General features: G+C 40.9%; 1 protein-coding gene across 3 annotated transcripts in view; it reads right to left on the bottom strand.

The window, feature by feature from the left end:
- The window catches only part of ubr3 (ubiquitin protein ligase E3 component n-recognin 3), a 224485-nt gene that overhangs the window by 39187 nt on the left and 164062 nt on the right, over positions 1 to 21236 (bottom strand). For all 3 annotated transcript variants that reach the window (XM_072261898.1, XM_072261897.1, XM_072261899.1), the window contains one exon: positions 13836 to 13921. In XM_072261898.1, the coding sequence (XP_072117999.1) occupies positions 13836 to 13921 (86 nt within the window). The remainder of the gene's footprint in view (positions 1 to 13835; positions 13922 to 21236) is intronic.

Raw genomic sequence — 21236 nt, 5'->3', positions numbered from 1 at the left:
CATGCATTAAAAAATGATACAACGTTCCTCCAGAATGGTATCACAAGAAACACAGGACAAACCAAGACTAAAACTGACAAAACCACATAATTATAACATATAGTTACAACAGTGCAAAGCAATACCGTAATTTGATGAAGAGCACGTTGAGTCAGTTTTTAAATTACTGAAGGAACTGGTCTGAGAGCATAAGTGCTTGGATACTTAGTACAGATTAAAAATATTTCAAGGTACAAAAACTGACTTTGTTCATAAAATTGCTACCTTGTTAATGAATCTATGCTAACTGTTGGGTAGTACAAGCTTACAAAATAGCCAGAGGCAAGCAAAGCCAGAACCTCACAACAATAAGGTTGAGGAGAAAACTAATTACAGATTTTCTCCACTTAGTTATTTATTTATCTATTATTTAGAGATACAGCACGGAACAGCCCTTCTAGCCCAATGAGCCTCACTGCCCAGCAGCCCACCTATTTAATCCTAGCGTAACACAGGACAATTTACAAAGTCATTGTAGCCTTCAGCTGTATTTTGTCTTTTTTTAAAAAAAGTACCAGATAGTTTATCATTATGTCACGAGCAACATTTAGTATGTGGATCTAGACAGCTGGATAGATATAAACAAAAGCTTATTTAATATAATTCATTGATTTAAAAAGGGTAATTAATTCAAGGTCAGGTTTCTTAAACAGCCTATATCTGTCTCTAGCAATTTGAATAAAAACCCACCACTTTCTAAAACATTACTTTTGTAATATTGCTTTTTACAGGTATATATGAAATCAACTGATCCTGCACAAGAGAACTGTCACATTTTCCACTAAAAATGGAAGCTGATTTGCTGTTCAGCTGAAGACTGTTGTGGAATCCAAGGTGTCACAATAATGGACTCAGAAACTCCATTTCTTTCATACAGGTACTTCCAGATCAACTCAGTGGAAGATTAGTCAAAACAATTCCAATATATGACAGTTGCTGTGTCAATTTGTGTTATCTCTGATCTTGCCTTAATGTGAATCCCTCATTCTTCCAAGCCAGGAGACAAGAGACTGCAGATGATGGAAGCTGGAGGAAAAAAATAAACTGCTGGAAGAACACAGCAGGCCAAGCAGCATATGTGAGGCAAAGGGATGGTTGCCATTTTGGGTTCTTCTAGCAGATTATTTTTTGCCTCCTTTCTTCATTTGGTTCACTCGGGGGTGTTATGCATTTGTCTTTCATAACTGTTTACTTTTTAAGTTTACCTGAATTAAAAAATTAACATATCGAAATAAAAATCTATTCTTCACTCAGTCTTGAAATCATTTAGAAAATAAAAAAAAGCTCTGTTAAAAGATGTACTATTTTAGAATTGGATTTGGAAAACCCTACTGATGATGGTGATGAAAATGTTTTCATTCCCAATTTCAGAAGGGGAAAATATTTCCACCAAGTACGGGCGTTTTGAGAAAGATTCAGTTGAAAAATGTTTATAGCTGAACTTGGATCATGGACAGATAAACGGATGTTAAGCTATCAGACTCGGAAGCTGAATGATTAGCCTTGGATGATTTTCAAAGGGAGGGAAGTGGTTGTTGCAAAAATATGTTTTTTAAAGTATCAGAAAATAAATGCAGAAAAACAAGGAAGATTAAAGTGTACATTATTTGACACCCTATACCTAATTTGGAAATTTACGAGATAGGATAAACTATGCAAAATGTGTAATCTCAGTTTGGAATGGAATGGTCTATACAGGATATCAAGTCACTTTTTATTGTCATTTTGACCATAACTGCTGGTACAGTGCACAGTAAAAACGAGATAATGTTTTTCAGGACCATGGTGCTACACTGAACTATGTAAAAGCAACACAAAAACTACACTAGACTATAGACCTACTCAGGACTGCATAAGGTGCACAAAACAGTGCAGGTATTACCATAAATAATAAACAAGACAATAGGCACAGTAGAGGGCAGTAGGTTGGTGTCAGCCCAGGCTCTGGGTATTGAGGCGTCTGATGGCTTAGGGGAAGAAACTGTTACATAGTCTGGTCGTGAGAGCCCGAATGTTTCGGTGCCTTTTGCCAGATGGCAGGAGGGAGAAGAGTTTGTATGAGAGGTGCATGGGGTCCTTCATAATGCTAACACGAGGAATTCTGCAGATGCTGGAAATTCAAGCAACACACATCAAAGTTGCTGGTGAACGCAGCAGGTCAGGCAGCATCTATAGGAAGAGGTACAGTCGACGTTTCAGGCCAAGAACCTTCGTCCTGACAGGGTCTCGGCCCGAAATGTCGACTGTACCTCTTCCTATAGATGCTGCCTGGCCTGCTGCATTCACCAGCAACCTTGATGTGTGTTCCTTCATAATGCTGTTTGCTTTACGGATGCAGCGTGTGGTGTAAATGTCTGTAATAGCGGGAAAAGAGACCCCGATGATCTTCTCAGCTGACCTCACTATCTGCTGCAGGGTCTTGCGATCCGAGCTGATGCAATTTCCGAACCAGGCAGTGATGCAGCTGCTCAGGATGCTCTCAATACAACCTCTGTAGAATGTGGTGAGGATGGGGGGGTGGGAGATGGATTTTTCTCAGCCTTTGCAGAAAGTAGAGACGCTGCTGGGCTTTCTTTGCTATGAAGCTGGTGTTGAGGGACCAGGTGAGATTCTCCGCCAGATGAACACCAAGAAATTTGGTGCTCTTAACAATCACTACGGACGAGTCATCGATGTTCAGCGGAGAGTGGTCGCTCCGTGTCCTCCTGAAGTCAACAACCATCTCTCTTGTTGACATTCAGAGACAGGTTGTTGGCTCTACACCAGTCCGTTAGCCGCTGCACCTTCTCTCTGTACGCTGACTCATCGTTCTTGCTGATGAGACCCACCACGGTCGTGTCATCAGCAAACTTGATGATGTGGTTCGAGCTGTGTGTTGCAGCGCAGTCGTGGGTCAGCAGAGTGAACAGCAGTGGACTGAGCACACAGCACTGGGGGTCCAGTGAGGGGGGCAACAGGGTGTTGATGTGCCTCATGACGAGCCTCTTGAAACATTGTGTTCTTGATTGCTCAAGAACAGTTTTATATCTTTGTACCTTTTCCAAAAATTAATAAAAAATAGATAATTCATAAGTCCATAAGATATAGGAGCAGAAGTAGGCCATTCAGCCCATCAAGTCTGCTCCGCCATTCAATCATGGGCTGATCCAATTCTTCCAGTCATCCCCACTCCCCTGCCTTCACCCCATCCCCTTTGATGCACTGGCTAATCAAGAACCTATCTATCTCGGCCTTAAAAGCACCCGGTGACTTGGCCCCCACAACTGCTCATGGCAACAAATTCCACACATTTACCACCCTCTGATTAAACCAATTTCTCAGCATCTCTGTTCTAAATGGATGTCCTTCAATCCTGAAGTCATGCCCTTTTGTCCTAGACTCTGCTACCATGGGAAATAACTTCGCCATATCTAATCTGTTCAGTCTTTTTAACATTCAGAATGTTTCTATGAGATTCCCCCCTCATTCTCCTGAACTCTAGGGAATACAGCCCAAGAGCTGCCAGATGTTCCTCATACAGTAATCCTTTCATTCCTGGAATCATTCTCGTGAATCTTCTCTGAACCCTCTCCAATGCCAGTATATCCTTTCTAAAATAAGGAGCCCAAAACTGCACACAATACTCCAAGTGTGGTCTCACGAGTGCCTTATAGAGCCTCAACATCACATCCCTGCTCTTATATTTTATACCTCTAGAAATGAATGCCAACATTGCATTCGCCTTCTTCACCACTAACTCAACCTGGAGTTTATCCTTTAGGGTATCCTGCACAAGGACTCCCAAGGCCCACTGCATCTCTGCATTTTGAATTCTCTGCCTGTTTATTTCTTCCACCACCATACACATTCCAACATTGTCTTTCATTTGCCACTTCTTTGTCCATTCCTCTAAACTATCTAAGTCTCTCTGCAGGCCTTCTGTTTCCTCAACACTACCCACTCCTCCATCTATCTTTGAATCATCAGCAAACTTAGCCATAAATCCATTAATCCCATAGTCCAAGTCATTGACATACATCATAATTTAGGGCAATTTAAAAAGTACAAAAAATTGTTCTAGAAATTTATCGTCAACCTGTGCAATGCCAATGAATTTTTATTAGAATATTTGTTTTTTTATTACAGATATAAATAAAAGTTTCAATGTGTTCTAATCAAAATATGTTACTTCAATTTAATCAATTTTAGACAAGAAAATATCTGCTCAGTTTTAAACTCTACAGTTGACAGTTGCCTGTCAAACTTCCCCAATAAATTATTCAGCCATATATGACACAGAAGGTGCAAAGTTTGATAAACTAATTATGCTAAATGAGCCGTTGTTATCTTAGCTAGAAATATTGGACCAGCTGAGCACGAGAGGAAAATTGTGAAGCATGTCAATTCCTGATTTGCTGATCCCTAAAGGGAAATGTACCTTATAGAGGTATATAGTAATTATGTAATGTTTCTTTTTTATATTGGATGGCTAATATTCTTATCAAACACTAAACACATTTTATAGGGACAAGAGAGGAGTAAGAGTACTTCAAACCTGCTGTATATAACAAGAACACTGTGCCTAATCCTATACCTCATCTACCCTTTTCTCCAATACCCAACGACAATTACATGGCAATCACTTGCGAGATTTACTAAAGGCTAACCTGGCATCCATGGAACCATAATAGCAGTCAATCTCAACAAAAAAAAAAAGAGGAAGAGAAGAACAGGAAAAAAAACTATTTGATAAAATTACTTGTTTGTATATGAGAAAATGTAACTGTAGTGGTTATTAGTCTAATGTTAACACCGTGACATTCATTGTATACAGAAACACAACATACACTTCGTGAACACCAAATCATTTATATTCTTTTCAACAAGTATTCAAGCACATATTTGTTTAAAAATTCAAGTTAATTAAATATGATTTCACTATCAAGTGCTGAAGAGATCTATTTCAGATTTTTAGTATCCCAGGAGTGAAACACTGCTGTGAGAAAGGAATGATTGCCAAATCATTTCATCCTCATTTACTCTGTATTCAGGAAGCAGGTGACAGCAATCAATTGCAGTGCAATCTCGATCTTCAATTATTTTAAAAGCTGCTGGAGATAATTACAAGCCTGAGGCATGAGATGTCAGATGACAACCAGACAACACTGGTGTCAAAAGAATGGTGTATAATGATAGACGACCATTTTAATATTCAAGAGAAATTAAGATTCTTCTTACTATTCTCCAGTACAATTTAGACCTCCCAGTATACCTTATGAAAGAAATTCAATATCCTTCACAATTTTAATCCATTCTTTGAAAAAAGCGTATTTACAGAAGTGCATCAAGGGTATCACATTAATTCTAAATTCTCACGTGCCAGCTTTGTTGGCCCAGAAAAACAAGCTAATTAAACAAGATAAATGTTGTATGATTTTCATAAGGTTGGCTGTCTCCTTTGTAGAATCTTCCCATGTTAAACAATATTTATTTCAATTTGAAAACAACCAATACTGTTAACTGTATTTAAAAATACACAATGCTTTGATAGTAGTAAAAATCATGAGAGGACTACTGGGGTTTCTCTCCCCCCTCCATTTGTAACATTTACCGGGAGCGTTGCAGACAAAGGGCCCAAAGCATTATTGAGGATCTCTACTACTCTTCCCACAATCTCTCTGACCCACAACCATCAGCAAGGAGGTACAGAAACATCAAGATGAGGACTGCCAGACTGGGTAACAGCTTCTTCCCTCAGACTGTGAAACTAACTTGCCAACACTGAGGTCTTGTCACTAGGACAGCCAGCTATTTACTGTTTAGTTTTGCAGTGCACTACATGCATTTTGAATTATCATTTATGAACTTATTTATGGTAATACTTTGGTTTATGTGCTGTGTGTGATACATGTTTTGTGGGTGTACCATGGTCCGGAGGACGTTGCTTCATTTGTTTGAATATTTAAATGTACAGCCAGATGACAATAAAATTGAACTTCATCCTACCTGGATGAATTATACAGTCCGTTTCTTCCCATTTCTGTGCAATCATCAAATAGGCTGGATTAACATGTTATTGGTATCACTCTAATGCACTAAACTGTGCACATCAAATTTAATACAGAGCCTTGTATTAATAGCCACTGGACCAAATTAAACATTGTATTTAAATACTGTACTGGATATAAAGAACAGAACTGTAGTAATCTCTGCACTGATTGCTTCTTCAAGGTCTCCATTCTTCATGCCTTTATTTGCACAACCCTTTGCATCTTGACATACAGTCTAACTTACTGTTGACAACTTGTCTTTCCTTTCCCACAATCAACATTGGTGTCACAATCCTCTCTCAAGTCATCCAATTGGCAAATAGTGCAAATAACATAAAAACACAAGCCTAACCAAATAAAAAGTCCAATCCCTATATCTGATTTCTATTTATTCCCCTATCACTTGACACTTATTGCACTGTACAGTACAACATAGCAACTTGGTTCCCACTTAGCTCTAAGATTACCAAGCAAGTCTAATGTCCAAAATAAGCTTTATTTTGGAAAAGGACTTTGGATGATCTTGGGTAAAGGGCCATGAAAAGCTCGAAATCAAAAAGTTACTAAAAATCCAAAATAAAAGAGGAAAGCGACCAGAGTTAATGTTTCAGGTTACTGATTCTTTGTCAGAACTGGAGAGGATGCTACCTGACCCGCTGAATGTTTCCATCATTCTCTGCTTTCATACCATAGCATATGGATGGATTCTTCCTTCGTGGGGATGTTGGATATGCATAATATCAAAACACAACTTAATCAAATTCATACCAGGACTTCATAGAATCATTTAGCATGTTTGTTCCCTCAGTTTTTTTCCAACAATTTGAAACCATCCAAATAATCCCATTTCAATCCGATACTGCATATTTGAGTTTCAGCTTGCTCCCACATTCCTTGTGCCAGGTGGTAAGGTTAATTGGCTACCATACAACTGCCTCTAGTGTTCAGGTGAATGAATAATAGAACCTGAGTGACATTTATGGGCATAAGGAAGTTACGTGGAAAATGAACCAACACAGACTCAATGACTGAAATGGCTTCCTTCTATGTTGACAGGAAGTATAAAAATAACACAGCGTTGCAGCTTTCCAATCAGAATTTTAGGTACATGTTTTCACTGAGCACTTCTGCGCTCACTTTATACAAGGAGGATTGGTAAAGTAAGGATAGAATGATGTGAAGGAGATGCAGAATTGTAGTGGAGAACTTTGCTGCTGCTGATGGTCTAGACTAGGGGTTCCCAAACTGGGGTCCACAGACCTCTTGCTTAATGGTATTGGTCTATGGCATAAAAAAAGCTGGGAACCCCTGGACTAGGCTGTCTCATGATCCCTCTGTTTAAATAATCAGATCTGAATCTGTAACTTCTAATGAAATTGTAGTGCCCCACAAGGTGATAGAGGCACACAGGTAAAAATGGGTAAGAACCTCCTCTAAAGAGCATTAGTGAATTCTGTAATGGTACAGGCCCCAGACAGAAGTAAAGTAAGCTCATCCACTCAACACTTCTGGGTGATCATATCGCAAATGCTTCATTTGTTGGGTCCAACCATGAGCGAGGATGGAATTTGTCTCCAAACCTCCTATTAGACATTTAACTCTCTGCCACTACTCACTGCTAGACACAGAGCTTTAACCACTTCAAATTAGGGAAAGTATTAGCTTCATTTGTCATATGTACATCACAACACAGTGAAGTGCATCAGTGAGGATTGTGCTAGGCAGCTTGCAAGTGTCGCCATGCTTCCGGCACCAACGTTGCATGTTTACACTCATAACCCTAACTGTATGTCTTTGAAAGATAGTCATGACAGTGCTTAGCTTCATCTATTGCTTGCTATCTTTATTTGCCTGTAGTCACAGTTCCATCAACCAGTGTTCATAAATTAATGCATAAATACTTAGAGCAATGAGTGCATCATCAGCTCACAAAACAAGCTCTTTTTATCCCCACTTTTAGATGCAAGTGCAGATGACTATGAAGGGCTACATCAACTGTATTGTGCCTGTGCTACAGTTCCCTCCTCCATTAATAGCCAAAAGTGAGGTTGGCTTGCCATGCGGCATACTTCCATTGGCACAAATACAGTTTTGTCTTCCAAAACAAATAGGAAATTTACGTACTAAGAATCATGGTAATACCTGTGATTAAAGAATGTAATTTCACACGAAGTCCACAGGTTCAAATTTAATTCAAAGACAATGTGTCTCTTTGCCACTATACTGAATTGCATGATGAATAGAAAAATCAGAGCTATACAACGGTAAGCTGAAACTTCAAATTTGATATCTGGTGCCTTTTAGAAACTTAGGTTGCTCTAAATTTGTGTTATCTGCTGTGGAAACTGAACATATCAAACCAGTTGCATGCACCACAGACTTCCACTGTGATACTAAATAGTACTATAATGCAAAAGTGTGGATGGAAGCTATCAACACACTGCAAAAACTGTCAGGTCCAAATCATTATGGTGTGAATACAATATTTAAGAAGTTACTCAGATTAGCTGAAACTGATTTACCCATCCATGCTCCAGCAGCCAAATGTTGAAACATCAAATTACACCTCAGTGAGAAGAACACATTAGATTTCCACATATTGCAAAAAAAATTAATTTAGAACCAGCAATATTGCAACATACAGTGCCTATAAAAAGTATTCAACCCCTCTTGGAAGTTTTCATGTTTTATTGTTTTACAACATTGAAGCAGTGGATTTAATTTGGCTTTTCTTGACACTGATCAACAGAAAAAGACTCGTGTCGAAGTAAAAAGAGATCTCTACAAAGTGACACACATCAAAGTTGCTGGTGAACGCAGCAAGCCAGGCAGCATCTCTAGGAAGAGGTGCAGTCGACATTTCAGGCCGAGACCCTTCGTCAGGACTAACTGAAGGAAGAGTTAGTAAGAGATTTGAAAGTTGGAGGGGGAGATCCAAAATGATAGGAGAAGACAGGAGGGGGAGGGATGGAGCCAAAAGCTGGACAGGTGATTGGCAAAGGGGATATGAGAGGATCATGGGACAGGAGGTCCGGGGAGAAAGGCAAGGGGGTGGGGGGAACCCAGAGGATGGGCAAGGGGTATAGTCAGAGGGACAGAGGGAGAAAAAGGAGAGTGAGGGAAAGAATGTGTGTATAAAAATAAATAACAGATGGGGTACGAGGGGGAGGTGGGGCATTAGCGGAAGTTGGAGAAGTGGATGTTCATGCCATCAGGTTGGAGGCTACCCAGACGGAATATAAGGTGTTGTTCCTCCAACCTGAGTGTGGCTTCATCGTTACAGTAGAGGAGGCCGTGGATAGACATGTCAGAATGGGAATGGGATGTGGAATTAAAATGTGTGGCCACTGGGAGATCCTGCTTTCTCTGGCGGACAGAGCGTAGGTGTTCAGCAAAGCGCTCTCCCAGTCTGCGTCGGGTCTCGCCAATATATAGAAGGCTACATCGGGAGCACCGGACACAGTATATCACCCCAGTCAACTCACAGGTGAAGTGTCGCCTCACCTGGAAGGACTGTTTGGAGCCCTGAATGGTGGTAAGGGAGGAAGTGTAAGGGCATGTGTAGCACTTGTTCCGCTTACAAGGATAAGTGCCAGGAGGGAGATCAGTGGCGAGGGATGGGGGGGCACGAATGGACAAGGGAGTCACGTAGGGAGCGATCCCTGTGGAAAACAGTGGGGGGGAGGGAAAGATGTGCTTAGTGGTGGGATCCCATTGGAGGTGGCGGAAGTTCCATGGCCTCCTCTACTGTAAAGATGAAGCCACACGCAGGTTGGAGGAACAACACCTTATATTCCGTCTGGGTAGCCTCCAACCTGATGGCATGAACATCGACTTCTCCAACTTCCACTAATGCCCCACCTCCCCCTGGTACCCCATCCATTATTTATTTTTATACACACATTCTTTCTCTCACTCTCCTTTTTCTGCCTCTGTCCCTCTGACTATACCCCTTGCCCATCCTCTGGGTTCTCCCCCCCCCCCCGTCTTTCTCCCCGGACCTCCTGTCCCATGATCCTCTCATATCCCTTTTGCCAATCACCTGTCCAGCTCTTGGCTCCATCCCTCCCCCTCTTGTCTTCTCCTATCATTTTGGATCTCCCCCTCCCCCTCTCAAATCTCTTACTAGCTCTTCCTTCAGTTAGTCCTGACGAAGGGTCTCGGCCCGAAATGTCGAATGTACCTCTTCCTAGAGATGCTGCCTGGCCTGCTGCGTTCACCAGCAACTTTGATGTGTGTTGCTTGAATTTCCAGCATCTACAGAATTCCTGTTGTTTGCGTCTCTACAAAGTGACCCAAATTAATTACAAACATAAAACACAAAATAATTGATTGCATAAATGTTCACTCCCTTCAAGTGAGTATTTAGTAGTTGTATCTTGGGTGTCTTTGGAAACAGATCATCAAAAGATACTCAGCCTCTGACCTGCCCTAGATGCTAGAGTCTTTGTGTGACTGGTCCAGACATATTTTTGATTGGTAGTATTTAAGAAAATAAGTCCTGGTGATGGCGATGGACCAGGTATTATTTGTTGAAAATGGCCATCGCCTGACTCATGTGGCTTCAGAGTTACTTGCCACTTAACATTCTATGCCCAAGTACTGCTCCATGTAGTATTTCCTCACTTTCTCAGAAGCTACAAAGAGAATTAAACAACATGCAGTCTTTTAGTGAACACCTGCACGATCATATGATATAAAGTAATTGTTGCTGTTGAAGCAGTTGAAGGTGATTGAGCAAAGCAATGTCCTGAGCAAAGTGCGAGTACTTCCAAAAATTTCAGAACCTCTACGAACTTTAACTATTTTCCTTCCTAAAAGTCCAATAACAGGAGGCGGGAGGAGAAGATGGCGGCGCAACACAGCGTGCGCAGCCTCTCCGGTGAAATGATATCCTATTTGTTAAATAGGGTACCATGCACAATTCTGATTTGATGGACACAGCCATTAGAAACACAGAAGAACATCTGGAGAAACTTCTGAAATACCCGGTTCGCTGCTGCTGCTACTGTGCGATTGAAAATCTCCGGCGGGAAGGCCCCAAATCCTCGGCTTTGCCTGCTGCTGGCGGCCAGGGCTAGGGTCGAAGCGCTCGGCAGAGATAGTGCTTGGTGCTCGGTGTCAGAGGCTCGAAGTTTTCGCATGACTCAGAGTCGGACTGTGGTCGGGCATGGCAGGGAGAGTTTTCTTCCTTCTCCTGTCTGCGTGAGATGTGGGACTTTCGAGAGACTTTGAACTTTTTTTTTTACTGTGCCCATGGCCTGTTCTTCATCAAATTATGGTGTTGCTTGCACTGTTCTAACTATATGTTATAATTATGCGGTTTTTGTCAGTTTTTCAGTCTTGGTCTGTCCTGTGTTTCTGCGATACCACACCGGAGGATTATTGTATCATTTCTTAATGCATGCATTACTAAATGACAATAAAAGAGGACTGCGTGTCCTCATAATCTAATCTAATCTAATGTTTGTTTAACTCAGGAACTTCAATGCAATAGTCAGACAAAAGACATCCTGATATCATGCCCAGTCACTTTCACCTGGAACTGAAAGCATGAAGCTTCATGCGGTCCAAAGTTACAGTCAACAAACTCAGGGCCATTTCCTCACAAATATATACTATTCTCCTGTCACTCTGATGTAATGGTCCTGTTGGTTTATTATCACCAGATGATATAATCCAGATGGGATCTTTATGATAATCTGTTAATTTCCATATCACATTAACAGTATTTATTCTTGATTTATTTGATTAACTGAAATTATTTTGGCTAAATGTCTAGAATTAATTACTTCAGATTTCTGGATCATACGAGTTATGAAAAATGAACAAATATAATTAGATTCTACTAACTGCTTATATTCTTCACAATATTCTTACTTCAGTGTTCCATAAATTGGTTCACAATACATGCTATAATACCATAACGTATTTTTCTCCTTGACTTCAGTACAATCTAACCCTTCCCTCCTACATAGCCCTCAATTTTACTATCAATAATTTGCCGATCTAAGAGCTTCTTAAATTCTCCTATCTGCTTCTACCATCACTCTTGCCAGAGTTTTCCACACACTCACCACTCTGTGTGAAAAACAAACTTGCCTCTGACATTCCCACTGTACTTCCCTCCAATCCCCTTAAAATTATGCCCCCACCCCAGTATTAGCCATTTCTGCCCTTGGGGAAAATTCTCCAGCTATCCACTTGATCTAAGTCTGTTATCATCCTGTATACCTTTACCAAGTCACTTCTCATCTTCTTTTGCTCCAAAGGGAAAAGCCCTCGCTCAATCTATCCTCATAAAAGTACTCTCTAATCCAGGCAGCATTCTGATAAATCTTCTCTACAACCTCTTAAAAGCTTCTATGTAAGACGATGAGATATAGGAGCAGAATTAGGTTATTTGGCCATTGAATCTGCTCTGCCATTTCACCATGGCTGATCCAATTTTCTTCTCAGCCCCAATCCTTCCTCTAATGAGGTGATTACAACTGAACACAATATATTTTGGTCAGAAATTCTAACAAAATAAAAAAATACACACTGGCAGCTGTAGGAAGCAATCTTCACATCAATAGCTGAATCTACCAAGGTCTCAAGAGGTTTTATTTTCAGTGAAAGATGAATGAGATTACAGAAGATGATTTGAATAATACTGTGGACCCAATAAAGTAAGAACAATGAACATTGAAAGTTCTTTCAGCACTTTTGTCATGAGCTACAATTGAATAATGTATATTACAGATGCTTTATCAACTTTTGTAAAGCCATTTGTTCGCTTCTGCAACTTCATAGGCTTGCATGTTATTATCCTCAAACGTAATCACAATGAAATATCTGATTAAATGCCATTATTTAAGAGAAAAGAAGTAAGCAAGAATGCAAAGGGAAGGGTAATAACAATAGCAGCATTAAACAATGAGGGCTACACATAGAAACATAGAAAACCGACAGCACAATACAGGCTCTTCGGCCCACAATACTGTGCTGAACATGTACTTACTTTAGAAATTACCTAGGGTTACCATAGCCCTCTATTTTTCTAAGCTCCATGTACCTGTCCAGGAGTCTCTTAAAAGACCCTATCACACCCACCTTCACCACCATCGCTGGCAGCCCATTCTACGCACTCACCACTCTCTGCATAAAACATTTATCCCTGACATCTCCTCTGTACTTACTTCCAAGCACCTTAAAACTCTATCCTCATGTGTTAGTCGTTTCAGCCCTGGGGAAAAAGCCACTGACTATCCACATGATCAATCCCTCTCATCATCTTATACACCTCTACCAGGTCACCTCTCATCCTGTGCCGCTCCAAGGAGAAAAGGCCAAGTTCGCTCAACCTATTCTCATAGGCACGCTCCCCAATCCAGGCAACATCCTTGTACATCTCCTTGCACCCTTTCTACAGTTTGCACATCCTTCCTGTAGAGAGGTGACCAGAACTGAGCACAGTACTCCAAGAGGGGTCTGACCAGGGTCCTATATAGCTGTAACATTACCTCTTGGCTCTTCAACTCAATCCCACGGTTGATTAAGGCCAATGCACCGTATGCTGCCTTAACCACAGAGTCAACAGTAATATCTATGTAAACCTTCAGAAAGCCAGAATACTAAACACCACGAGAATAGTCCGAAAATTCCGAGCAATTGACAAATGAGCGTGCTTGGCTATGCCCGTACCTCAGGTTTTACCAGCTTGAGCTGAGAAAAAATAAATACAATAATAATAACAACAACAATTATATAAACATATGCACTTACTTAAACAGGATCTTTTTGTAGTGGCACTTGCTCCGCCTAAACACAAGTTTCCTCCTCGATGAACCAATTCCAACTCCAAATTCAACCTGTGGCATCAATTAAGATGTTCTTATAAATTCAACATAAAAATTACTTTACTGCCTTTATATTTCTCCAATTATAATCAAGAAGAATATATTGAAACATATACTTATAGATGAAACTAAAAAATTTACTTCTGCCAGCAGAATTTGTGTTTAGACATTCTAACAGAAATAAAAGAACTTGCACTAAGAGCTGCAGAAAGCAATCCCCTCGTCATTAACTGAATCTACCAAGGTCTCAAATGATCTCTGTTGCTAAGAATACTGCAAAGTAGTGTTGATTTTTTTTTGGTTGCACAGGTCTCCATCTGTTTGCTGCTGATAAGAGGTTTTGTATGACAAGAGAATTTTCCATTCCTAGGCCAATTTGCTCTGTTCTTCCCAGCAATAAAGGGAGCAGAGGCAGAAATTGACAAACCAATGGACAGGTCAGAGAGAAAAGCAGCATGATTCCATTCACCTTAGGAATACAAATAAATTTCAATACATCTAATTTTTCTACACATGTAGCATACATGTGTTTATACTATGGCAAAGTTCCAAAATATTAACAAAACAATGTGAAAGATCCTTGGGGAAACTAACTCATATGATTGGAAAAAAATACATTTTAGAGTTATTAGGTTATTACATTTAGAAACTGTTTTAGTTTAAGATGAATAGTTATATAATGTTATTAATTAATAGCGACTCAAACTGAACTTATTTATTCTGATAAGCTTTTTAGAACTTATCAGAACTTGAAACACCAAACTGCCAATCAAATGCATGAATCTACATACATCCTCTGTATATGATAAAAAGATACTACTGTTTAAGGTTAATTGTTTAGCTGGCTTTGGAATAACTTTCTTTTACCTTAGTTTACTTCCTTGTGAAATGGATGAAACAGGGAATTGCTGGCACAAGGGGTTGCCAGAGGTTTTAAAAAGTAAGTATGGGATGGTTCTTGCGCCGGTCACATAATAATTTGTTCTTGCACATAAGTAAGAAAATCACATTTTTGACTAGCACCAAAAGTGAATAAGATTAATGCAAATACAAAAAGTGATTTTACTTGCCATTGTTACATTGTGAAATTAGCATTAACTCTACATGCAGTTGAACATAAATTCCAAAAACGCTGTTTCGTTATTCAGCATTCCGTTACAGGATGTATTTTTTCACCCTTCTTCATTATTCAGTATCTAAGTATTTCATCTCATTGTCTTATTGCTTCTCCCAACTTACCCTGGATGTGATAAATCTCCTTCCAGAACCACTAGAGTGTTTTTAATGAAGGCACTCTCACAGTGCTTTTGGATAAGGGGTTCCAGGTTTCAGTAATGACAGACACCAGTAATACATTCGTAAATCAAAAAAGTGTTGGTAACTGAAGTTGTGGTTTGGGAGGTGCTGCTCAATGAGCCAAGGTGATTAACTGGAATCTAATTTGTAGATGGCACATACTGCCTCTTCTGTGTGTTGATGGTGATGGCGGTGGAGGGGGTTTCTGCTTTGTGCTAGAAATCTGTAAAGCAGCTTGAGAATTCCTGGAGTACTATGTGCAGTTTTGGTCTCCAAATTTGAGGAAGGACATTCTTGCTATTGAGGGAGTGCAGCGTAGGTTCACAACATTAATTCCTGGGATGGCGGGACTGTCATATGTCAGAAGATTGGAGCGACTGAGCTTGTATACTCTGGAATTTAGAAGGCTGAGAGGGTATCTTATTGAAACATATAAGATTATTAAGGGATTGGACATGCTGGAGGCAGGAAGCATGTTCCCACTGACAGGTGAGTCCAGAACCAGAGGCCACAGTTTAAGAATTAGGGGTAGGCCATTTAGAACGGAGTTGAGGAAAAACTTTTTCACCCAGAGAGTGGTGGATATAAGGAATGCTCTGCCCCAGAAGGCTGTGGAGGCCAAGTCTCTGGATGCTTTCAAGAAAGAGATGGATAGACCTCTTAAAGATAGCGGAATCAAAGGTTATGGGGATAAGGCAGGAACCGGATACTGGTTGTGGATGATGAGCCACGATCACAGCGAATGGCTCGAAGGGCCGAATCGCCTACTCCTGCACCTATTGTCTATTGACGCAGTATTCACCCAGTCAAGAGAATGTGCCTTTACCCTTCTGACTTGTGTGTTGTATATGGTAGATCCGTTTCAGTGTACCAAGAGCTGAGTCTTTTCTTACTATTTTCTTCCTGCTGACCTGGTTTCATTCCTGTTCAATGAGCAACCTGCCAGAATGTTATTGGTGGGGGTAAGACCATAAGATATAGGAGCAGAATTAGGCCATTCAGCCCATCGAGCCTGCACCACCATTCTATCATGGCCGATTCCGGATCCCAGTCAACTCCATACACTTGCCTTTTCACCAAAACCTTTGATGCCCTGATTGATAAGGAAACGATCAACTTCTATCTTAAGTATACGCATGGACTTGGCCTCCACTGCAGTCTGTGGCAGAGCATTCCACAGATTTATTATCCTCTGGCTAAAATTCCTCTTTATCTCTGTTCTAAAGGGCTGTCCCTCAATTTTCAGGCGGTGCCCTCTAGTACTGGATACCTGCACCAGAGGTAACATCCTCTCCACATCCACCCTATCTAGTCCTTTCAACATTTGGTAGGTTTCAATGAGATGTCGCTGCATTCTTCTAAGTTCCAATGAGTACAGGACCAAAGCTGTCAAACGCTCCTCATATGTTAACCCCTTTATTCCCAGAATCATCCTCATGAATCTCCTCTGTACACTCTCCAATGTCAGCACATCCTTGGAGATAGGGGGGCCCAAAACTGCTAACAAAATTCCAAGTGCAGCCTGACTAGTGTTTTACAAAGCTTCAGCATTATCTCCTTGCTTTTACATACTATTCCCCTTGAAATAAATGACAAAATTGCATTTGCCTTCTTCACCACAGACTCAACCTGTAAATTATCCTTCTGGGAGTCTCTTTGCACCTCTAACGTTTGAACCTTCTTCCCATTTAGATAATAAGTCTGCACTATTGTTCCTTTTACCAAAATGTATTATCATACATTTCCCAACACTGTATTCCATCTGCCACTTTTTTGCCCAATTTGTCCAAGTCTTGCTGCAATTTCATTGCTTCCTCAGCACTACCTGCCCCTCCACCTATCTTTGTATCATCCTCAGATCTTTTCACAAAGTCATAAGTTCCATTACCTAATTCATTGACAAACAATGTGAAAAGCAGCGGTCTCATTACCGACCCCTGAGGAACACTACTAGTCACCAGCAGCCAACCAGAAAAGGTCCCTTTTATTCCCACTCGCTGCCTCCTGCCTGTCAGCCATTCCGTAATCCATGCCAGTATCATTCATGCAATGCCACAGGAGTTTATTCTTGTTAAGCAGTGTCATGTGTGGCACCTTATCAAACACCTTCTGAAATCCAAGTAAACAACATCCACTGCCTCTCCTTTGTTCACTCTGCTTGTTACTTCCTCAAACTCTAACAGATTTGCCAGGCAAGATTTCCCTTTGCAGACCCGTGCTGCCTTTTACTTATTTTATCATTAGTCTTCAAGTACCTCAAAACTTCATCCTTAATAAAGGACTCCAACAGTTTCCCAGCCACTGAGGCTAGGCCTGTAATTTCCTTTCTTTTGCTTTCCTCCCTTCTTAAAGAGTGGAGTTACTTTTGCAACTTTCCAGTCCTCCAGGACCATGACAGAATCAAGTGATTCTTGAAAGATCATGACCAACGCAACTGTTATCTGTTCAGCAACCTATCTCAGGAATCTGGGATGTAGTCCATCTGGCCCAGGTGACTTATCTACCTTAAGACCTTTGAGTTCGCCTAGCACTTTTTCCTTTGTAATAACAATGACATTCACTCCTGCTCCCTGACACTCATGGACATCTGGCACACTGCTAGTGTCTTCCACAGTGAAGATAGATGCAAAGTACCCATCAAGTGCATCTGCCATTTCTTCATCCCCCATCACTACCTCACCAAAATCATTTTCCAATATCATGCTACAATATCAACTCTCACCTCCCTTTTAATCATTATACAACTGAAAAATTTTCAGTATCTTGCTTTATATTATTGACTAGTCTGCCCTCGTATTTCATCTTTTCCCTTCTTATAGCTTCTTAGTTGCCTTTTGTTGGATTTAAAAACTTCTCAATCATCTAACTTCCCACTCACTTTTGCTACCTTATATGCCTTTTCCTTGATATGCCTTTTCCTTGGCTTTTATACAGTCCTTAACTTCCTTTGTCAGCCACGGTTGCCTACCCCTGCCATTTGAGAACTTCTTCCTCTGTGGGACATACCTATACAGTGCCTTGTGAATTATTCCCAGAAACTTCAGCCGTCTCTGCTCTGTTATCATCCCAGCCAGTATCCTCCTCCAATCTACTCAGGCAAACTCCTCTCTCATGCCCCTTTATTCCACTGCCATACTGATACATGTGACTTATGCTTCTCCCTCTCAAGCTGCAGTTGAATTCAATCATATTATGATCAATTGCACTGAAGGGTTCCTTTATGTTAAGCTCCCTAATAAGATCTGGGTTATTACACAACACCCAATCTAAGATAGCTTTTTAGCATAAGCTGCTCTAAAAAGCCATCTTATAGGCATTCAACAAATACCCTCTCTTGCAATCTGACACCAACCTATTTTCCCAATCCCCTTGCATATTGAAGTCCCCTTTGACAGTTGTGTTATTACCGTTACTACATGCCTTTTTCAGCTCCCTTTGCAATCTCAACCCCACATCTTGGCTACTACTTGCAGGCCTATGTGATTCCCATAATGGACTTTCTTTTTACCCTTGTAATTTCTTAACTCCACCCACAACGATTCAACATTCACTGATCCTATGTCACCTTTTTCTAAAGATATAATTCCATCTTTTACCAACACAGCCACACCACCACCTATGCCTTTCTGCCTGTTCTTTCAATACAAAGTATATCATTTGACGTTAAGCTCCCAACAGTGGCCTTCTTCTAGCCACGACTCAGTGATGTCCACAACATCCTAGCAACCAATCTCTAATTGCGCCATGAGTATGTCCCACCTTATTCTGAAAGCTATGTGCATTTAAATACAGCATCTTCAGTCCTGCATTCTTCGCCATTTTGACTTTTGACTTTGTGGTACAATTTAACTCTTTGCTCTGTCTGCATTTATACCCAATCATTGGCTTGTCCTTCCTTACATTCATGATACATCCATCATCTACTTGTAAACCTGCTGGCTCATTCTCAGCTCTATCATACTGGTTCCCATACCCTTCCATATTAGTTTAAACCACTCCCAACAGCTCCAGTAAATCTGCCTACAAGAATACGGGTCCCTCTTGGATTCAAGTGCAACCTATTCCTTTTGTACATGTTCCAGCTGTCCCAGGGGTCCCAATTATCCAGAAATCTGAATCCCTACCCCATCCTCCAATTCTTCAGCCACACATTTATCTACCACCTCATTCTATTCCTATCCTCACTGTTGCATGGCACAGGCAGCAATCCCCAGATTACTACCTTTGAGGTCCTGCTTCTCAGCTTCCTTCCAACTCCCTGTGTTCTTATTTTCATGATCTCCTCCTTTTTTCTTCCTATGTCATTGGTACCAATATGTACCACAACTTCTGGCTGCTCACCCTCGCTTTTCAGGATATTGTGGACGCGTCCAGAAACATCTCTGTCCCTGGCATCTGAGAGGCAAACTACCATCTGTGTTTCCGTGTCCACAGAATCGCCTATCTGTCCCCCTGACTACAGAATCCCTTATTACTGCTGCCATCCTCTTCAGATCCCTATCCTTCTGAGCCACAGGGCCAGACTCAGTGCCAGAGGCACGACTGCTGTTGCTTCCCCCCTCTCCCACCAGTACTCAAAATGGAGTACTTAATGTTGGTGGGGGGGGGATGGGAACGGCCACAGGGGTGCTCTCCACTAACTGACGTTCTCCCTTCCCTCTTCTGACAGTCACCTATTTATCTGTCTCCTGTAGCCTTGGGGTGACTACCTCTCTGTAGCTCCTATCTATCACTACTTCACTTTCCCTAACAAGCCGAAGGTCATCGAGCTGCAGCTCCAGTTCCCTAACGCGGTCTCTAAGCAGCTGCATCTCGATGCTCCTGGCGCAGACGTGGCCATCAGGGAGGCTGGGAGTTTCCTGTAAATCCCACTTCTGACACGCAGAACAGGACACTGGCTCTGTAGACATAACCCCTATTCTCTCTAGAGTTAAATCAGAAATAAGAAATGAACTTACCTACTTAACTTGGTTCCCACTGTTCTCATCGAAGCCTTACTACTCTGACTCAAGACTGTTCCGACAATGACTGCTGCTCTTTTATAGAAACTGGGTTTTTAAAAGCTCTTTGTTGGACCTGTGTGAGAACACACCTGTTGTGTCTGCACAGTACTCCAATCAACTGTGTACTGGGTACTTGATGATGGAAATGCCACTGAATGTCAAAGTTAGATAATTAGGATCTTTCTCACTGGAGATGATGTGAATGTCCTTTGCCAATAATCAGCCCATGCCTTAATGTTGCCTATTTACTAATGAGCTGCAAATGGAATTGAATATTGTGCATCCATCACCTGAAGAAGCCTGTACAAGCACAGATACTAGTTTTAATAGCATACAAAGCCAGAATTATGACTCCATACATTATCAATCCCTACAAAGATCCTAACTTAATGAATGTATTTTATTTTAAAAAGGTGTGAAAAAGTAAAGCATTAAAAAAATGATTTATTTATTTATGAGTCCAGGACTGAAGAATAGAAGGATGTACCTTTAGAACAGAGATGAGGAGAATTTCTTTAGCCAGTGGGTAGTGAACCTGCGGAATTCATTGCCACAGATGGCTGTGGAGGCCAATTCATTAGATATATTTAAAGAGGAGGTTGATAGGTTCTTGATTAGTATGGGCCTCAAAGATTACAGAGAAAAAGCAGGAGAATGGAGTAGAGAGGGAAAATAAATCTGCCACAATTGAATGGTGGAGCAGATTCAATGGGCCGAATGGCCTAATTCTGCTTCTAAGTATTATGGTCTAAAAAGTATATTTCTGATATTCCAACCTCCATCTTAAAAATTAGCTTTTTAAATGTTTAATTTGCATGTGCGGTTTTTGATTAATGTGGTTGACTGCTTTGCCAGTTTGATGATAACAAAGTCACTAGCCATCAATTGACATCAATGCCCAAGGGCATTTCAGTATCACACATAGCTAGAGCATTCATGCATTATCAAGATACATAGTTGACCAACTAACAGACCATTTTTCATTCTCTGACCAAAAGACTTCAATTCATGGACCACCTTTTGAAGGT

The sequence above is a fragment of the Mobula birostris genome, chromosome 6 (genome assembly GCF_030028105.1).
Source record: "Mobula birostris isolate sMobBir1 chromosome 6, sMobBir1.hap1, whole genome shotgun sequence".
NCBI lineage: Eukaryota > Metazoa > Chordata > Chondrichthyes > Myliobatiformes > Myliobatidae > Mobula > Mobula birostris.
This window is presented reverse-complemented; position numbering and strand designations above follow the sequence as displayed.